This window comes from Ursus americanus, chromosome 1, assembly GCF_024610735.1.
Source record: "Ursus americanus isolate L20-20 chromosome 1, mUrsAme1.1.p, whole genome shotgun sequence".
Taxonomy (NCBI): Eukaryota; Metazoa; Chordata; class Mammalia; order Carnivora; family Ursidae; genus Ursus; species Ursus americanus.
The window spans coordinates 75,115,047-75,129,298 of record NC_142127.1 but is presented as its reverse complement, the minus strand read 5'-3'; the positions used below and the strand labels follow the sequence as shown (position 1 = coordinate 75,129,298).

The 14,252-nt window shown below is 42.0% G+C and overlaps 1 protein-coding gene across 1 annotated transcript in view; it reads left to right on the top strand.

Annotated features, from left to right (window-relative positions):
• Positions 1-14,252, top strand: part of MPP4 (MAGUK p55 scaffold protein 4) — a 38,382-nt gene that overhangs the window by 22,318 nt on the left and 1,812 nt on the right. Inside the window, exons 14-21 of the mRNA XM_087856043.1 lie at positions 902-922; positions 3,316-3,330; positions 4,638-4,679; positions 6,741-6,911; positions 8,307-8,387; positions 11,672-11,765; positions 12,139-12,247; positions 13,192-13,326. Of these exons, the coding sequence (XP_087712169.1) occupies positions 902-922; positions 3,316-3,330; positions 4,638-4,679; positions 6,741-6,911; positions 8,307-8,387; positions 11,672-11,765; positions 12,139-12,247; positions 13,192-13,326 (668 nt within the window). The remainder of the gene's footprint in view (positions 1-901; positions 923-3,315; positions 3,331-4,637; positions 4,680-6,740; positions 6,912-8,306; positions 8,388-11,671; positions 11,766-12,138; positions 12,248-13,191; positions 13,327-14,252) is intronic.

Here is a 14,252-nt window from a genome sequence, read left to right as displayed (position 1 = left end):
TCTCACACATGGGTGAGTGTGTCCTCGATGCAGTGTGGCCTGATCCAAGGATGCATGGGTTGGTAATGTTGCTACATATTTCAAACTGCTCTCCACATACACTCTAGCTTCTGAATCCTTAATATCTCTTTAAAATGCTAATAACTGTTTTAACTGATGAGAAAGTTGGTTTATATAAAATCTTTCCTCATCACCTAAACAAGCCTATCCAATCAAACCATTTATACACTCATCCTCCTCGCCACACTCCCTACTCCCTTTGCTTATGCACTGCCCCCCGCCCCCCAGCTTCAGGCAGGGTGCAACCCTCCTTCATCTGCAAGCCCTCTTGCAGCAACACTGTGCACACTCTGACACCCATCGGGGCTTCCTGTGACATTCTACCTTTCCTTTCCCTCTGAGCCTCTTTTACATTCCATTTATTCTCTCTCTTTTTTTAAGATTTTATTTATTTATTTGACACAGAGAGAGAGGCAGCGAGAGAGGGAACACAAGCAGGGGGAGTGGGAGAGGAAGAAGCAGGCTTCCCACTGAGCAGGGAGCCCGATGCGGGCCTTGATCCCAGAACGCTGGGATCATGACCTGAGCTGAAGGCAGACGCTTAACAACTGAGCCACCCAGGCGCCTCCCATTTATTCTTTTCTAATTTATTTATTTTAAGCTCCTGGAGCACCCCTGCTTAATGTCATAGCCCAACTGCTAAAACCACGTATCTCATTTAAGGTTTTGATATGCCAGAGAGACCCCACTGACTTGGCCTTGATTTAGGAATGAGTTTTAAAAGTTGGCATGTACGCAGAAGCATAGGGTCAGGGAATTAGGCTGTTAAAATATAGACTCAGCATGGTTAGTAATATAATGACACTTTTGGGTTTTTTTTGGTCTCCATGGGAAACCATAGATGAAGAAACATTTGAATCAGGTAAGTAAAAAGTGAGTATTTGGTAGTGATTTTTAAGAGTCTGTTCTAAATTTTGGTATCATTTAAACACACATTTAGGGACATCATACAATAATTATTTCAATACCTCAACAGTATAGTTGTGAGATATTATAAGCTTCACCTTCACTGCTGCTTCTTATTAGGGACATTTTGGAGCTCTGTGGGAGCATTTTTCGGTCGGCACATTGATTTGGGGCACCACTGGCCTTTAACTGGTAGGAATCAGGAATGCTAGCTGTCCTGCGGTGTGGAGACCATTCTGCACAATATTTTGAATGTCCTGTTGGATGAAACCCATTACAAATATAAACAAGCAGTTCTTTAATCCACGGAAGTGATGTAAGTTTTCACGAGACATAACATGAAAAGCTCGGTTATTTAGAAGCCAGTCATTATGGAGAGAGACATTTGAACAGAACTCAAGACATTGCCTTGTAGTTATTGAACCATCGACCCCACACATTCTGTCTGCTCCATACTGACAGTAAATAAACTGGAAAGTAAGGTATCAATACTGATCGATTATTTTCTTTTTCTTTAATATGTTACTCGTTATTATTGATGACACATGATATCGTCAGGTGTGTGTCCCTCAGAGTACTGTGGACATCATGAGTCACAATATAGGTCTCAGAGTATTTTGAAAACCTGGCAATCTGTTAACATTACTCCCCTGCTTCCAAAAGTGTATTTCCTCATTTTCTCCATTTCGTCAGTCTGCAATTGCTTTGGCATATTATCCCTATTCAGCTAAGGAAATTTCCCTCTTTCTTTTATATACAAATAAACCTGGTCTGTTATGACCCATCAGAGCACTTGCTATTCCAATCTGTTGTTACTTTGCCCGTCTGTGTTTCTATACTTTATATAAGGGATATTTTCACGTCCTTTCATCCATGCTTCGTTAGAAGTCGCCGTAAGCATCTAATCGTTCCTCATGTCTTCTAGAGAAATCATGCCTGAGGATTTCTAGTTTGAAATACACTATTTTAAAAATATAAGTGAATTCCTTTTAGTTTTTTTCTTCATATCACAGTTAGAGCAGTCAGATGGAGTGGGGAAGTGTGCACCTAACTGATCTACTTCCCATTTATGTTATTTCTAAATTTCCTGTTTTCCGTTAGATAGTTGGTCTGTCAGGCTATGTACACCTGGCCCAGTGTTTGGGACTGGTTTACTTTTTAATGCCTCTGGATTATAGTCCTCTCATTTCTCTGGAAAACAGCCTACACACCGAGCTGGAGGCCCAGAGGTGTCTGTGACATCTGTGAACGGAAAGGCAGGATGGTGGAGTGGTTAAAACCAGGGACTGGAGCCAGACTGTGCAAGTAGGACTCCTACTCCGTGGGTCCTCCATCACTCCACCCCTCTGCCCTTCACTTGCCCCATGTCTAAGTGGGAAAAAGAATTTCTATAAGTAAAGTGCTTAGAATGTAAGCGGTAGGTGAGCGCTAGCTAGCAGTACTGTGAGTCTCGCTCCGGACGGGCGTTCAGCAGAGGAACGCATGCAGCCGCCCTTAGTCACCTGGAGGTGCCCCTTCTGGACTCCTCTTAGTCAAAACTTGAGAACTCCCAAGTGCATTCTGAACCCAACTCACTTAGGAGGTCAATTAAGGAGCAATTAGCACCCAGCTGGCATGTTTCCTAGGTAAATAACTCTTGATATTTATTCACGATGCTTAATTCTGTTACTTAGAGCTCTTTGTGGGTATTTCCGTTTCTTCAGTGGTCTCAACTCTTCTCTGAATGTGGTATCATATGACCTCCTTGAATTTCTCCAGGAGGTGATGATATAGTCTAATTAGGAATGCCATTTAAAAAAAAGCAAAAGAGAAGACGGATGTTTTAAGAGATCTAGAAAACAAAGAAAACAGTATGCTTTGTGTTCGGTTCCCCCTGTCTCGTGGGCCACCTGGAGAAGGACGTGTGTCACTAGACCCAGTGAGGGGTAAGGAATGAGGATGCTCAGGCCTGCCCGCCCCACGGCCCTTCACTTCACAGGGCTGCAGCATTTGGCCTCCGGGAGAGGAGAGGAGGCTCACAGCAGTTGCCTTCCTATAATTTCTCTCTCTCAAGCCCTATTTTGTGCGGACCAGCAGAGAGGAGTCTTCCTAGACAAAAAGCCCTCAGGGAGAATGTAGGTAAGAGACTTGCAGAAAAAGTTATTGTTCTCCAAGCAGTCAGGTCCAATGAGTTCCTGGTTGCCAGTTCTATGTCGCTCATTTGTCTTGCCAGGCCTACCTGAGTGACAACCTTCTCTAGGGGTGACATGAATGCGTTGCTTTTGTCATTGGTCTTTATTGGATGGTCAACTTGATCTTTTCAAAGACTTAACTTTTTCATGTCTCTTTCTTCACTTACCAAATATCCAGAGGAGCTTTCAGAAGGTAATTGTTTGTTTTCATTTCCTGGGTAGGCTATATTTAAGATCTTTCAGTGCCTCAATGTGCATGCTTGACAGGGTACATTTTACGATGAGAAATATTTTAAGGGTGAAATCAGTGATGAGATATTCCATTTCATAGAAAATATTTAAAAATTATATTCCTAAATAAATGTTTCCATAAGAGACTCTAACTATAAAGAAAAAACTGATGGCTGCTGGAGAGGAGGTGGGTGGGGGATGGGCTAAATGGGGGATGGGTGTTGGGGGGTCACTTGTGTTGAGCACTGCAGTATATGTAAGTGATGAATCACTCAATTCTACTCCCAAAACCAATATTACACTATATGTTATCTAACTAGAATTTAAATAAAAATTTGAAAAAAAAACTTAAAAAAACCCTTACTGACATATTTCAGTTAGAAAAATGTGCTTACTTAACAGAAAATGGAATTGGAATTGATATTGGTGTGTTTTCTTTGTATTTTAAAATGTATGTTTTAAAGAAAAGGTTGTATATATTAGTTCATTCTACAAACAATGGGTCTTTATATATTTCAATGATCAGAACAGAGTTGCATAAGTGAAAAGGAACATATATTCGTAAAAAGTAATTTGAAAATTACATTTTCATAACTTTTTTTCCCCTCAAGTTCATAGGAATTTTTCCGAGACCCCAGTGGCAGCAGAGGCAGAAGTTAAAATAAATAAATTCTGGGTGCTTAGAGCCACTGGGATCAGTGTTCCTCACCTTGTCTCTCAGATTCTTGGACAGTCAGACACAATTGGCAGCCGTAGGACAAATACTAATTTTATACAGAATAAACCATTTTATCAGGGAGAAAATAAAAACCCACCTCTAACAAAGAGACTAATTATAGGTCTTACAGAACCCCATTTCTGTAAGTTGAAGCCAAAGCCAGTTCATCTCTTTCTTTTTTTAAGTCAGTTTTCTTTGGTCATGTTTAACAATGTATACCTAATTTTTATTTGTTTTTACAGTGACTCAATATCTTTCTCATAACTTTAAACAAACCTAAAATAGCTTTTTGTTTCCATTGTACTTGACAGCATATATTCAGTGTATAGCTAAAATTCTGAAGAGTGTTTCCACATAGTTTGGTGCATATGATAGACTGGAAAGTGCTTAGGGCAGTCTTCAAGAAGCCATTCAAGATGAATTCAGCTGTGCTGACATCTACTGAAACGGTATTACTTGCAGATTTGAAGATAGATTCATGCATCTGTTCTAAGTAACCTTCTCCTTCTCCCCCTTCACATATTCTGTTCCTGCCATTCTCTGTGTTCCAGACAAGGAGGAATTTGTTGGCTCTGGTCAGAAGTTCTTTATCGGTAGGTAATGATTAATAAGAGGTAGGTCATCCTCACTTGTCAAGTTCTATTCATATCATCCTGACTCTTCTGAAAGCTTCTTTTGCTGATGAACATTTCCAGACTTGCTCCTTGTTCTGCTTTCCCTCTAACCCCCAACTCCTTTTTTTTGGTCAATATTCTGCTGTGTTGATCATTCATTATAATTCATCGTGTTTCCACTGGATATCTCTTAATTATTCATCAAACAGAAATCTTTGGTTCTCTTCCAGACTGTTCCATGGCATACTTATATTACTTTAAAGAGACAAGTTCTCTAACTACTAAACTTGGTTTTGATGGCCACATTCCTGTAATCTGTCAACTGGGCAGAGCTTTCTGAAGGACCCATTTAAAGGCTCATGTAAAACCCTGGTGGGCCTCCTCCCAGAGACAGTGGGGGAACACCAGGGTCTGTAAAGTGAAATGTTGGTTCCTTGGGCCTGGTTACACATTGGAATCATTGAAAGAGCTTTAAAAACAAAACAAAACAAAAAACAAACAAACATGGGGCCACTTTTCTGCATCCCTTCGAGAATAACTCAGCCCCAGTGCCATTAAGTAAGCCAAAAGAGTAGGCATCTGCACAAAGGTCAGGAAGAAGCAGCCTGGAATGGGGCATCACTGAGCCATATGAGGAGAACATCTGTGCAGGGGATGATGGTCGACTGGTACAGGATGTCAGAGCCAGAGCAAAGTGAGGAGAGCTGCTGTCACTTGGGCTCTGACCCTTTCTGTCAGGTTGCCTACCATCTGTCCCTCGTCCTGCACAGGTGCTCTTAACTAATACAATAAGTAAACGTACTGAGGACAATCAGTCAGGTTTCTCACTATTAGAGAAAGGAGTTACACATACGAAAGGGTGGGGGCAGGTGGCTGGAATTAATCCTGTAGTGTTGAGCTGGCATTGTAGGTATTGGTGTGAACTCATGGTGTTCAACATATATAGATAGATATAGATGTGTGTGTGCGTGTGTGCGTGAGTGTGTGTGTGTGTTCATATATACACATAGAGTCCCGAGCTCTATCTACCCGGGAACAGCTCTTTTTTGAAAATACCAGAAGGCCCTGTGATTCGGTGGGCAGATGTAGCAGGATTCTAGGAGTTCAGAAGCCACGGTTAGTGTCCAGCTCTGCCACTGAAGACACAGTTGTGAGCAGCCACCTAACCTGTCCGTGTCTTAGAGTATCCATCCGAGAAATGTGAGTAATCGGCCTGCTCCGCTGTTTCCATCCTGGCCCAGGCCACTATCCTCCCTTGTCTGGGGCACCGCAAGGACCTCCCAGCTGCTCTCCCGTGAGTCCACACTTTACATCCTCCCCACGGCAATAGAGCACTTCTTCAGAAACATAAACCATGTCACACCCATTTCTCCACCACCCAGTGACTTTTCGGTCCACTTAGAGCACAATCCAACACTCGGCTGGAGCCGCCCCCCCCACCTTCCCTGCTTCCTCTCCCACCCTCTTTCCCACCGTTCTCCCTACTGCTCACCACCCTGCCCCACTAGGGCTTCCTTCTGCTTCCCCCAACACTCTTGGAACTCTCCTTTCTCTGCACCTTAGCAGTTGCTGTTCCCTTAGCCTGGGTTGCTTTTCCCCCAGATGCCTCTTCACCTGGCTCCATGACTGCATCCCCTCCTCTGCTCAATGTCACCTTTTCACACACACTTTACTTGAACCACCTGCGTGAAGAACCACCCCCATCACTCTCTATCCACCGATCCTTCTAAGCACTTATTTTTATTGATGTGTTTACTTTTCTCTCTCCTCCTCCATGAAACGTAAAGCCAGGAGGAAATGGCTTTGAGGTGTGGGACCACTAGGTCCCCAGCACCTGGCACTTGGTGGGCACTGGGTGCAGCCTCGAGGCAACATGCGAGGCGTTTTGCTGTTGTTCTTCGCGTTGCTTCCTATTTTCTACCCAGCCGTGATGATTTTCATTAACACTTGCTGACGGCAGTCACCGCAGGCTCCAGCAGGTGCGGAAGAAGTGACCTCTCCTGCCTGGAGGTGACGTCCTGTGCGTTCCCACCCTTGCAGCTGGCTTCCGCCGCAGCATGCGCCTTTGTCGCCGCAAGTCCCACCTGGGCCCGCTGCGCGCCGGGCTGGGCGGGGCGGGCGGCCCCCTGAGCGCGCTGGGCGCCCCGTACGAGGAGGTGGTCAAGTTCCAGCGCCGCCCGTCCGACCGGCACCGCCTCGTCGTGCTCGTGGGTACGTCCCTGCCCACCGCGGCGCTCCCCCTCCATACTGAGCTTTTCCTTCCAGGGTCGGCACTTTGGCGTTGGGAGCAGTGGCGAAGGTAGCGTTCGTTAGGGACTCCCATGTAAACACTTTAAAAAAAACCAACCCTGGTTTATATGTGTGTGTTTATAAATAAAACTTTGCTGTCCCACGCGTTTATCGCCTACGGTTGAATGTGGTGTGCCCCCGTAGAGATGTCCTGGGGTAATAACAGGTTGTATTATGATGGAGCTTGGTTGTTTTTTAAAACCTGTTTAGAGTTTGTTCTGTAAGTATAGACGAGTATTCACCCAGACGGCAATGTCAGTCTGTATCAGAAATGAAAATCCTTAAGATCTATTTCCCGAAGATATTTGTAATCACCTCCTTTAGAAAAGTGTTGAAAGTCTTTTGGACTGTGTCTATGGTGCTGAAGAGCAGGGCAGATACAGTGCTGGGGCGACCTGCCTTTGTGCCCGAGAGGCCCGCCAACCTGGTCCCTGCGGCGGCAGTACAGTAGGTCTTGCTGCCATCTCTGTGTGTCCAGCTGTGACCGAGGGAGGCCCCGTACAGCAGAACAGCATGCCTCACCGCCCGGACCGCTGCAGAACTGGCAGGGCTCAGGGCAAAATGAAAATACAAGAGCATCTTTAAAAATGATCAACATTTCGGGGCGCCTGGGTGGCACAGTTGGTGAAGACTCCGACTCTTGGTTTCAGCTCAGGTCCTGATCTCAGGGTTGTGAGATGGAGCCCCAGATGGGGCTCCACGCTGGCCATGGAGCCTGCTTAAGATTCTCTCTCCCTCTGCCCCTCCCATTCGTGCCCTGTCTGTCTGTCTCTCTGTGAAATAAATAAATACATCTTAAAAAAAAAAAAGTTTGACATTTCAAGATGGCAAAGGAAGAGCATTAAACCAAGTGCAGTGTCCTAAGCATGGGCCCTATGTAACTGCGTGAAGTCAGCCCCGACTCCAGTTACACGCAGGGTGTTGACTCACAGAACCGTAATTCTAAGGGCTGATTTCTGGATTGTGATGTGATAGACACTTCATTTGACAGGAAAGGTAGGTTGTGTCAGATTATCTGAAATGAGGCCAGAGAATTCTCACAGTGCCCAACAGCAGATGATGTTTGCTGGGGTGACCGGTTCTTGTAATTCCCCACCTCATTTCCGGGATGTTGAAGAAGTATGGGTTACTCCTTGGGTCCCCAGGAAAATTCCTAAGAGCTGTCTGGAATTGTTTCCGTTTGTGAGAAGCGATGTAATTTCCTGGAAAACATTTGCTCTCAAATATCTTTGATAGAAAAACTGATATGATTGTGTCACCACGTAATTATATTTATCCACGTCCAGTGATGTCTGTATGTGGCTTTTTTGTGTTTAGGGCCTTCTGGTGTTGGAGTCAATGAACTGAGAAGACAACTTATTGAACTCAATCCTAAGCATTTCCAAAGTGCTGTGCCACGTACGTGTCGCTTCTTCTTTCCAAGCGGTTCATGTTTTAGTCAAACTGTCTTTGCCTCTGCAGATGCACTGATCTCACTTAACAATGCCACAGCACTTTTGTTGTAAAAATAAAAGACACAAGGGATAGTCCTTATATAATATTTCTAAGTGTATTTATTTTAATAGAGGGAATTGATTCATGGCCAAGTAGCTGGTGAGGCTTTTAAAAGGTGACTCTTTTCCATTTCTTCACAATCATATAGATGACCTTTCAGGAAAACTAATATTTCTTAATAATAGCTAAGTAATAGTAGTACTTACTATCTTCCTGGCACTGCGGTTGGCTCTTTAAATGCCTTATCTTATTTAAAGATTTTTAATACACGCAGATATAATTTTATATGAACTGTAGGTATGATCACACCATCCATGGCAGGAAATAGCCAAGTGCACGTGGGTGTTTTCCCTTCACTTCGGTTCAAGAGAGGAACTTAGAGAAACCAACTAAAAGCTTAGTATGTGTTCCCTGCAGTTTGGGGGACACAGAAAACTGGTGTCAGAATTATACTTGCTAAATCTAAAGAATTTAGAGGACTGGCCAGGGGCCGTAGTTTGGGAAGTTGTTGCCCTTTTGGAAATCACAAATGACTAGCAGGAATAGAGATGGATTTGAGACGCTCGGCGGTGGTGGCAGCGGTGGTGGTAGGGTTTGCAGAATAACCCATGCATCCTCCAGGAGAGCAGAGCCACATTTAAATATTTGCCAAGTCTGAAAGAAACCTATAGTATCCAGCATCAGCATCAGTAAGACGTTTCCGGCTCTTTCCTCTCCTCTCTGCTCTCTAGCCTTGGACAGCTATACCAATGGGGAGGAACAGTAGAAAGGCAATGAAAGGGAAGGGAAAAAGTGAATCCTCCTTCCTTTCCTGACTTCTAGTTTCTCTGACTGCAGCTTCCGTGGCTGCGGCAAGTCTGAGCCAGGTGTGGGGAGGAAGAGAAGCCCAAAATAGAAATGAAATTCATAATTTTGATTATTACACGGAAATGGAATTTTAGTTATTACATTGAGACTGCATTTTGTGGCATGGAAGATGGTGGCTTTTTTTTTTTTTTTAACTAAAACTAATCAGAAGAGTCGTGATAATTGCTAGATTTTCATCCAGGGCCAGGGGAAGGTCTTGTCCCACAGAAGGCAGTGGGTGACAGAAAACGTTGCTTTTTGATCACGTACCTTAAGTTGTGCTTTCCAAACACCATTTATATAGTAAGAATGGACATTGATCTCCAACGTAAGAACTACAAAGGAAAGCACCATTTTTCAATAATCTGGATAAAGATAAAATTCCCACAGAACAGAGAAGAATTGTAAGAAGTATGGTTAGCCATCATTCAAAGTGAGAAAATGTTGCGCATGTGTTGCTTTTTAAATTGACTGAATAGTTTTAAGCTTAAGATGAATACCTCTAGTTATGCACCCGTTCACAGATTTTTAACCTACCATATAAAATAGAGTCCAATAGAAGCCATGGAAAAGGAGTCATCTTAGATTTATATTTACATGATTTATTATAACCTCAGAGCTATAGTGTTTTACTAGAATTTTTTTTTCAGTACAAAGCTATAGGAGAACTGGCATAACTGTAGGAACTCTAAGGATCTGCAGAGAGGTTTGAATAAAGAAAAAACAGGGGCGTCCGGGTGGCTCAGTTCGTTGAGCATCTGACTCTCTTGGTTTTGGCTCAGGTTGTGACCTCGGGGTCATGAGATCAAGTCCTGCATCGGCTCTGCACTCGGCATGGAGTCTGCTTGAGATTCTTTCCCTCTTCCTCTCCCTCTGCCTCTCCCTTCAACCTGTGTGCGTGCGCATGCACTCTCTCTCTCTAAAATGAATGAATAAATAAAATCCTTGAAAAAAAATCCAAAAATGACCCTCAGATGACATTCGGCTTTTGAGCCTCTTGAATGTTCATAATGCCTTTTATCATTTAGGGCCTATTTCAAGCTCCTGTTTGGTCATTTCTGTGTGTTGGTATTATCAAGTGTTCATTTATTTCATTCTTAAACTTTGGCAAATGCAAATACACCATTTTTTTTTTTAAATGAACATGCAGAATTTGTGGTAATGCAGGTTAAGGGACTAGCAGCTTTGCAATATATGTAGGACACAGAGTTGGAACTGTGTTCTATTCATCTTTGCATGCTAAGAAGCTAACTTATCTGGAACAGGGGGACTTGGTATATGGTAGTTGAATAAATGGAGGAGCAGACAGTGAATCACTTTTAGTTACTCAGTGAGCTCCTGTGTTCTCTATCAAGTACTATTGAAGTTGGAGAACCTATAATAAAAGAATAGGACTGAATCCAGACTCCACCAATCTTTCCCTTCTGGAGATCCCCCCAAATTAATCACCATCTCACTTGGCTATCAGTACGTTTGGGCAAGACTGCAGGGATTTCTCCAATTCAAATCAGAGGCAATCTGGTGTAGCAGAAAATATTAGTCTAGGAGTCAGAGCAGCAAGGTTCTTGCTTGCAACTTTGCTTTTCATTAGTCTGTGTACACGAGCAAGGTAGTTACTCTCTAGAATCTTCAGTTACTTATCAGTAAACTAGGGATAATAACTTTTCACCTGGCTAGGCATGTGAGGATTGAAATGGGATCTTGGGAAATGCACTATCTAAACAGCAGATATGCTACCTGGGGGCCTTTAGGCATCTTAGACCTCACACATAATTCGCTCATGCCTGCTTTTTTTTTTAATAATTTTTATTTTGTTATATTAGTCACCATACAGTACATCCCCAGTTTTTGATGCAATGTTCCATGATTCATTATTTGCATATAACACCCAGTGCACCATGCAATATGTGCCCTCCTTAATACCCATCACTGGCCTATCCCAATCCCCCACCCCCTCCCCTCTGCAGCCCTCAGTTTGTTTCCCAGAGTCCACAGTCTCCCATGGTTCATTCCCCCTTCTGTTTACCCCCCCTTCATTCTTCCCTGTTTTGAAGTGAGAGCAGGTACCCCTTAGGGCCTCCTCATCCTAGCTTAACACCCAATACATTCGTGTCCACACTATGAGCATTTAATAAAGGTTTCTAGGTGAACTGATTTTGATAGGAGAACTTCTTTCTTATCACCAATTCAGGATCCCTCTTTTTGGTTCTAGCATTTTATTTATCTGTTTATGTATTCATTTATTTATATTGATTGGACATCTTTATCCAAATGCATTTTGGTACGAAATCAAAACATTTTGTTGATTCTAAAGCCTTCTTTAAAATTCCATATTTTGATAGATACTACTCGCTCCAAAAAGAGTTACGAAATGGATGGACGTGAGTATCACTATGTGTCAAAGGAAACATTTGAAAGCCTCGTGTATAGTCACAGGTAAGCTAGAGGTTCAGAATCTGATTCTCACCTTTGGTTGTTTTACCTTCAAATTAGATCCACTATTTTTATGCATTATCCAAAGCTCCTGGGGTAATTCCTTTTGTTTCTGAAGAGTTAAGCAAGGACATGTAAATTGGTGTATTTGTATACTAACTCATTGGGTTTGGAGAGGGAGCAGAATTGAATTGCAAATTTTAGAGATTTTGGAGAAATAGTTAAGTCCTAGATCCTTTAATATGTTTTTTCCTGTCGATTTTCCACTCATTCTTCTTGTGTTACCAAAGTCCACATATTTACATCCTATCTATGTTACTACAAATAATATTTTACTTGTAGAAAGAGTTCTTTTTTCCTTGTGGCACCCTTGCAGGATGCTTGAGTATGGTGAGTACAAAGGCCACCTGTATGGTACCAGTGTGGATGCTGTTCAAACAGTCCTTGATGAAGGAAAGATCTGTGTCATGGACCTAGAGCCTCAGGTAGGTCTGTGGTGGAACGTTTCCCATCTCCCCAAAGGAATGAATGAATATCGTGCATTTTGTGTATGTGCTGTAGGTTGTAGTTGAGATATTTTATTCTGTTAGCCTCTTAGGGATAAGACTACTTACCGTATCTAAGGGCCAGGATCTTATGTGAAGGAACAGTTTGCCGATATCTTATCTTTAGTTAGGGAAGGAGCCTTGCTTCTCAGCTACAAAAAGAGAACTGAGCTGGTGGCTATAAAGAAAAGTTAAAATCCTGCTTTGACCTTGATCACAAAGGCATCAAGGAAATTGGTGGAGGGAGTAAGATATTGCTTGACACAGGGAGGTAAGGTTGCTACATGGTCGTATCTACAGCTAACTCTATGAGACCATATGTGGAATGAGGCAGGAGTGAGCAAGTTAAGATAAAGAGCACACAATGTGTAGGCTCCATTTTTTTGATCCTTGTTTTTGTTGTTGTTGTTTTGTAGTCATTTAAAAATATACCACGTGCGTTAAAGAGAATCAGGGGATAAGGCAGTTGTTCTCCCTTGGGTCAAGGCTGGAGGTCAGTGTGAAGATGTCAGTAGTATCCAATATAAGATAATAACAAGAGGAAAGGGAAGTGAGGGTGAAACAGAACTGATCCACCTTTAGAGTTTGTCTTTGTGCCATGAAATTATGTATAGAATCCTATTCTCAGATTTCATAAGGGTGGTATGACTAGTAAGAGGAAGACCCACAGTTTAAACTTGATTTTGATTCTAGAACCCCATCTCTTAATTATTAAAATGTTTATTTTTTAGAGTTGAGGACTTAGGGACAAAGGAGAATAAATAAAAATAAATTAGCTAAAAATAATTATTGATTTCTGACCTTAGAAATTTTGAGAACATTCATGTTAACTCTAGGAAATTGAGACTTCTATTTTTAAATGTGCACTTAATTTTTCTGTGTAGGGTATTCAAGTAGCTCGAACCCAGGAACTGAAGCCCTATGTCATATTTATAAAGCCATCTAACATGAGTTGTATGAAGCAATCTCGGAAGAATGCCAAGATCATTACAGACTACTTTGTGGACATGAAGTTCAAGGTAAGATACAGAGGGAATAGATGAATGTGGTTTTTTTTCTAGTAAAAAGTCACTGTATTGTTTCCACAACATCCCTATATTAAGGAATGTGATTTTTGTTTCTAATGAAAAATGCCCTTATTATTTATCCTTTTTACTAGACATGATTTGTAGACGTTAAAATAAAGTTTATTAAATGCTATGATGCTCTTATTTTTTTCTTTTTTCTAGTCTAGCTTAAAAAAAAAAGAACGCAAACCACAGTTTGCAAAGCCACACGGAAATTTGGTGTGCGTAAGACTGACATTTATATTTTGTTATTTATTGTATGAAAAAGTTTGAGAATTTACTTTAAAAATGCTGTAGTGAATGGGGTGCCTGGGTGGCTCAGTCGGTTAAGTGTCTGCCTTCGTCTCAGGTCATGATCCTGGGGTCCTGGGATGGAGCCCCCACCTGCCTCGGACTCCCTGCTTGGCAGGGAATCTGCTTCTCCCTCTCCCTCTGCCCTCTCATGCTCATGCATGCTCTCTCTCTTTCAAATAAATAAATAAAATCTTTTTTAAAAATGCTGTAGCAATTATCTGTAATATGAGGTATCTATATAAAATATATTTCCAAATGCAAACATCATGTGTTAATGATGATGGAAATTATAGAGGGGCTGAGACAGGTGGGATTAATCAGTGAACTCTTCCTAGAATAGGTAATTTTTTCCCAGTCTTTTAAAATTAAATCCACCTTAACTATTTTAAATCATCATAAACATTCAGCAAGGTGTATAAATCTTATGTGTAACAGCTCAATGAATTTTTACATGTGCATGCACCCAGATAACCATCACCTAGATCAAGATATTACCTTCACTTATTTTCTGTGTGTGTGTATGATAAAAAACACATACAACATAAAACTTACCATCCTAACCATTTTTAACTGTACAGTTCAGC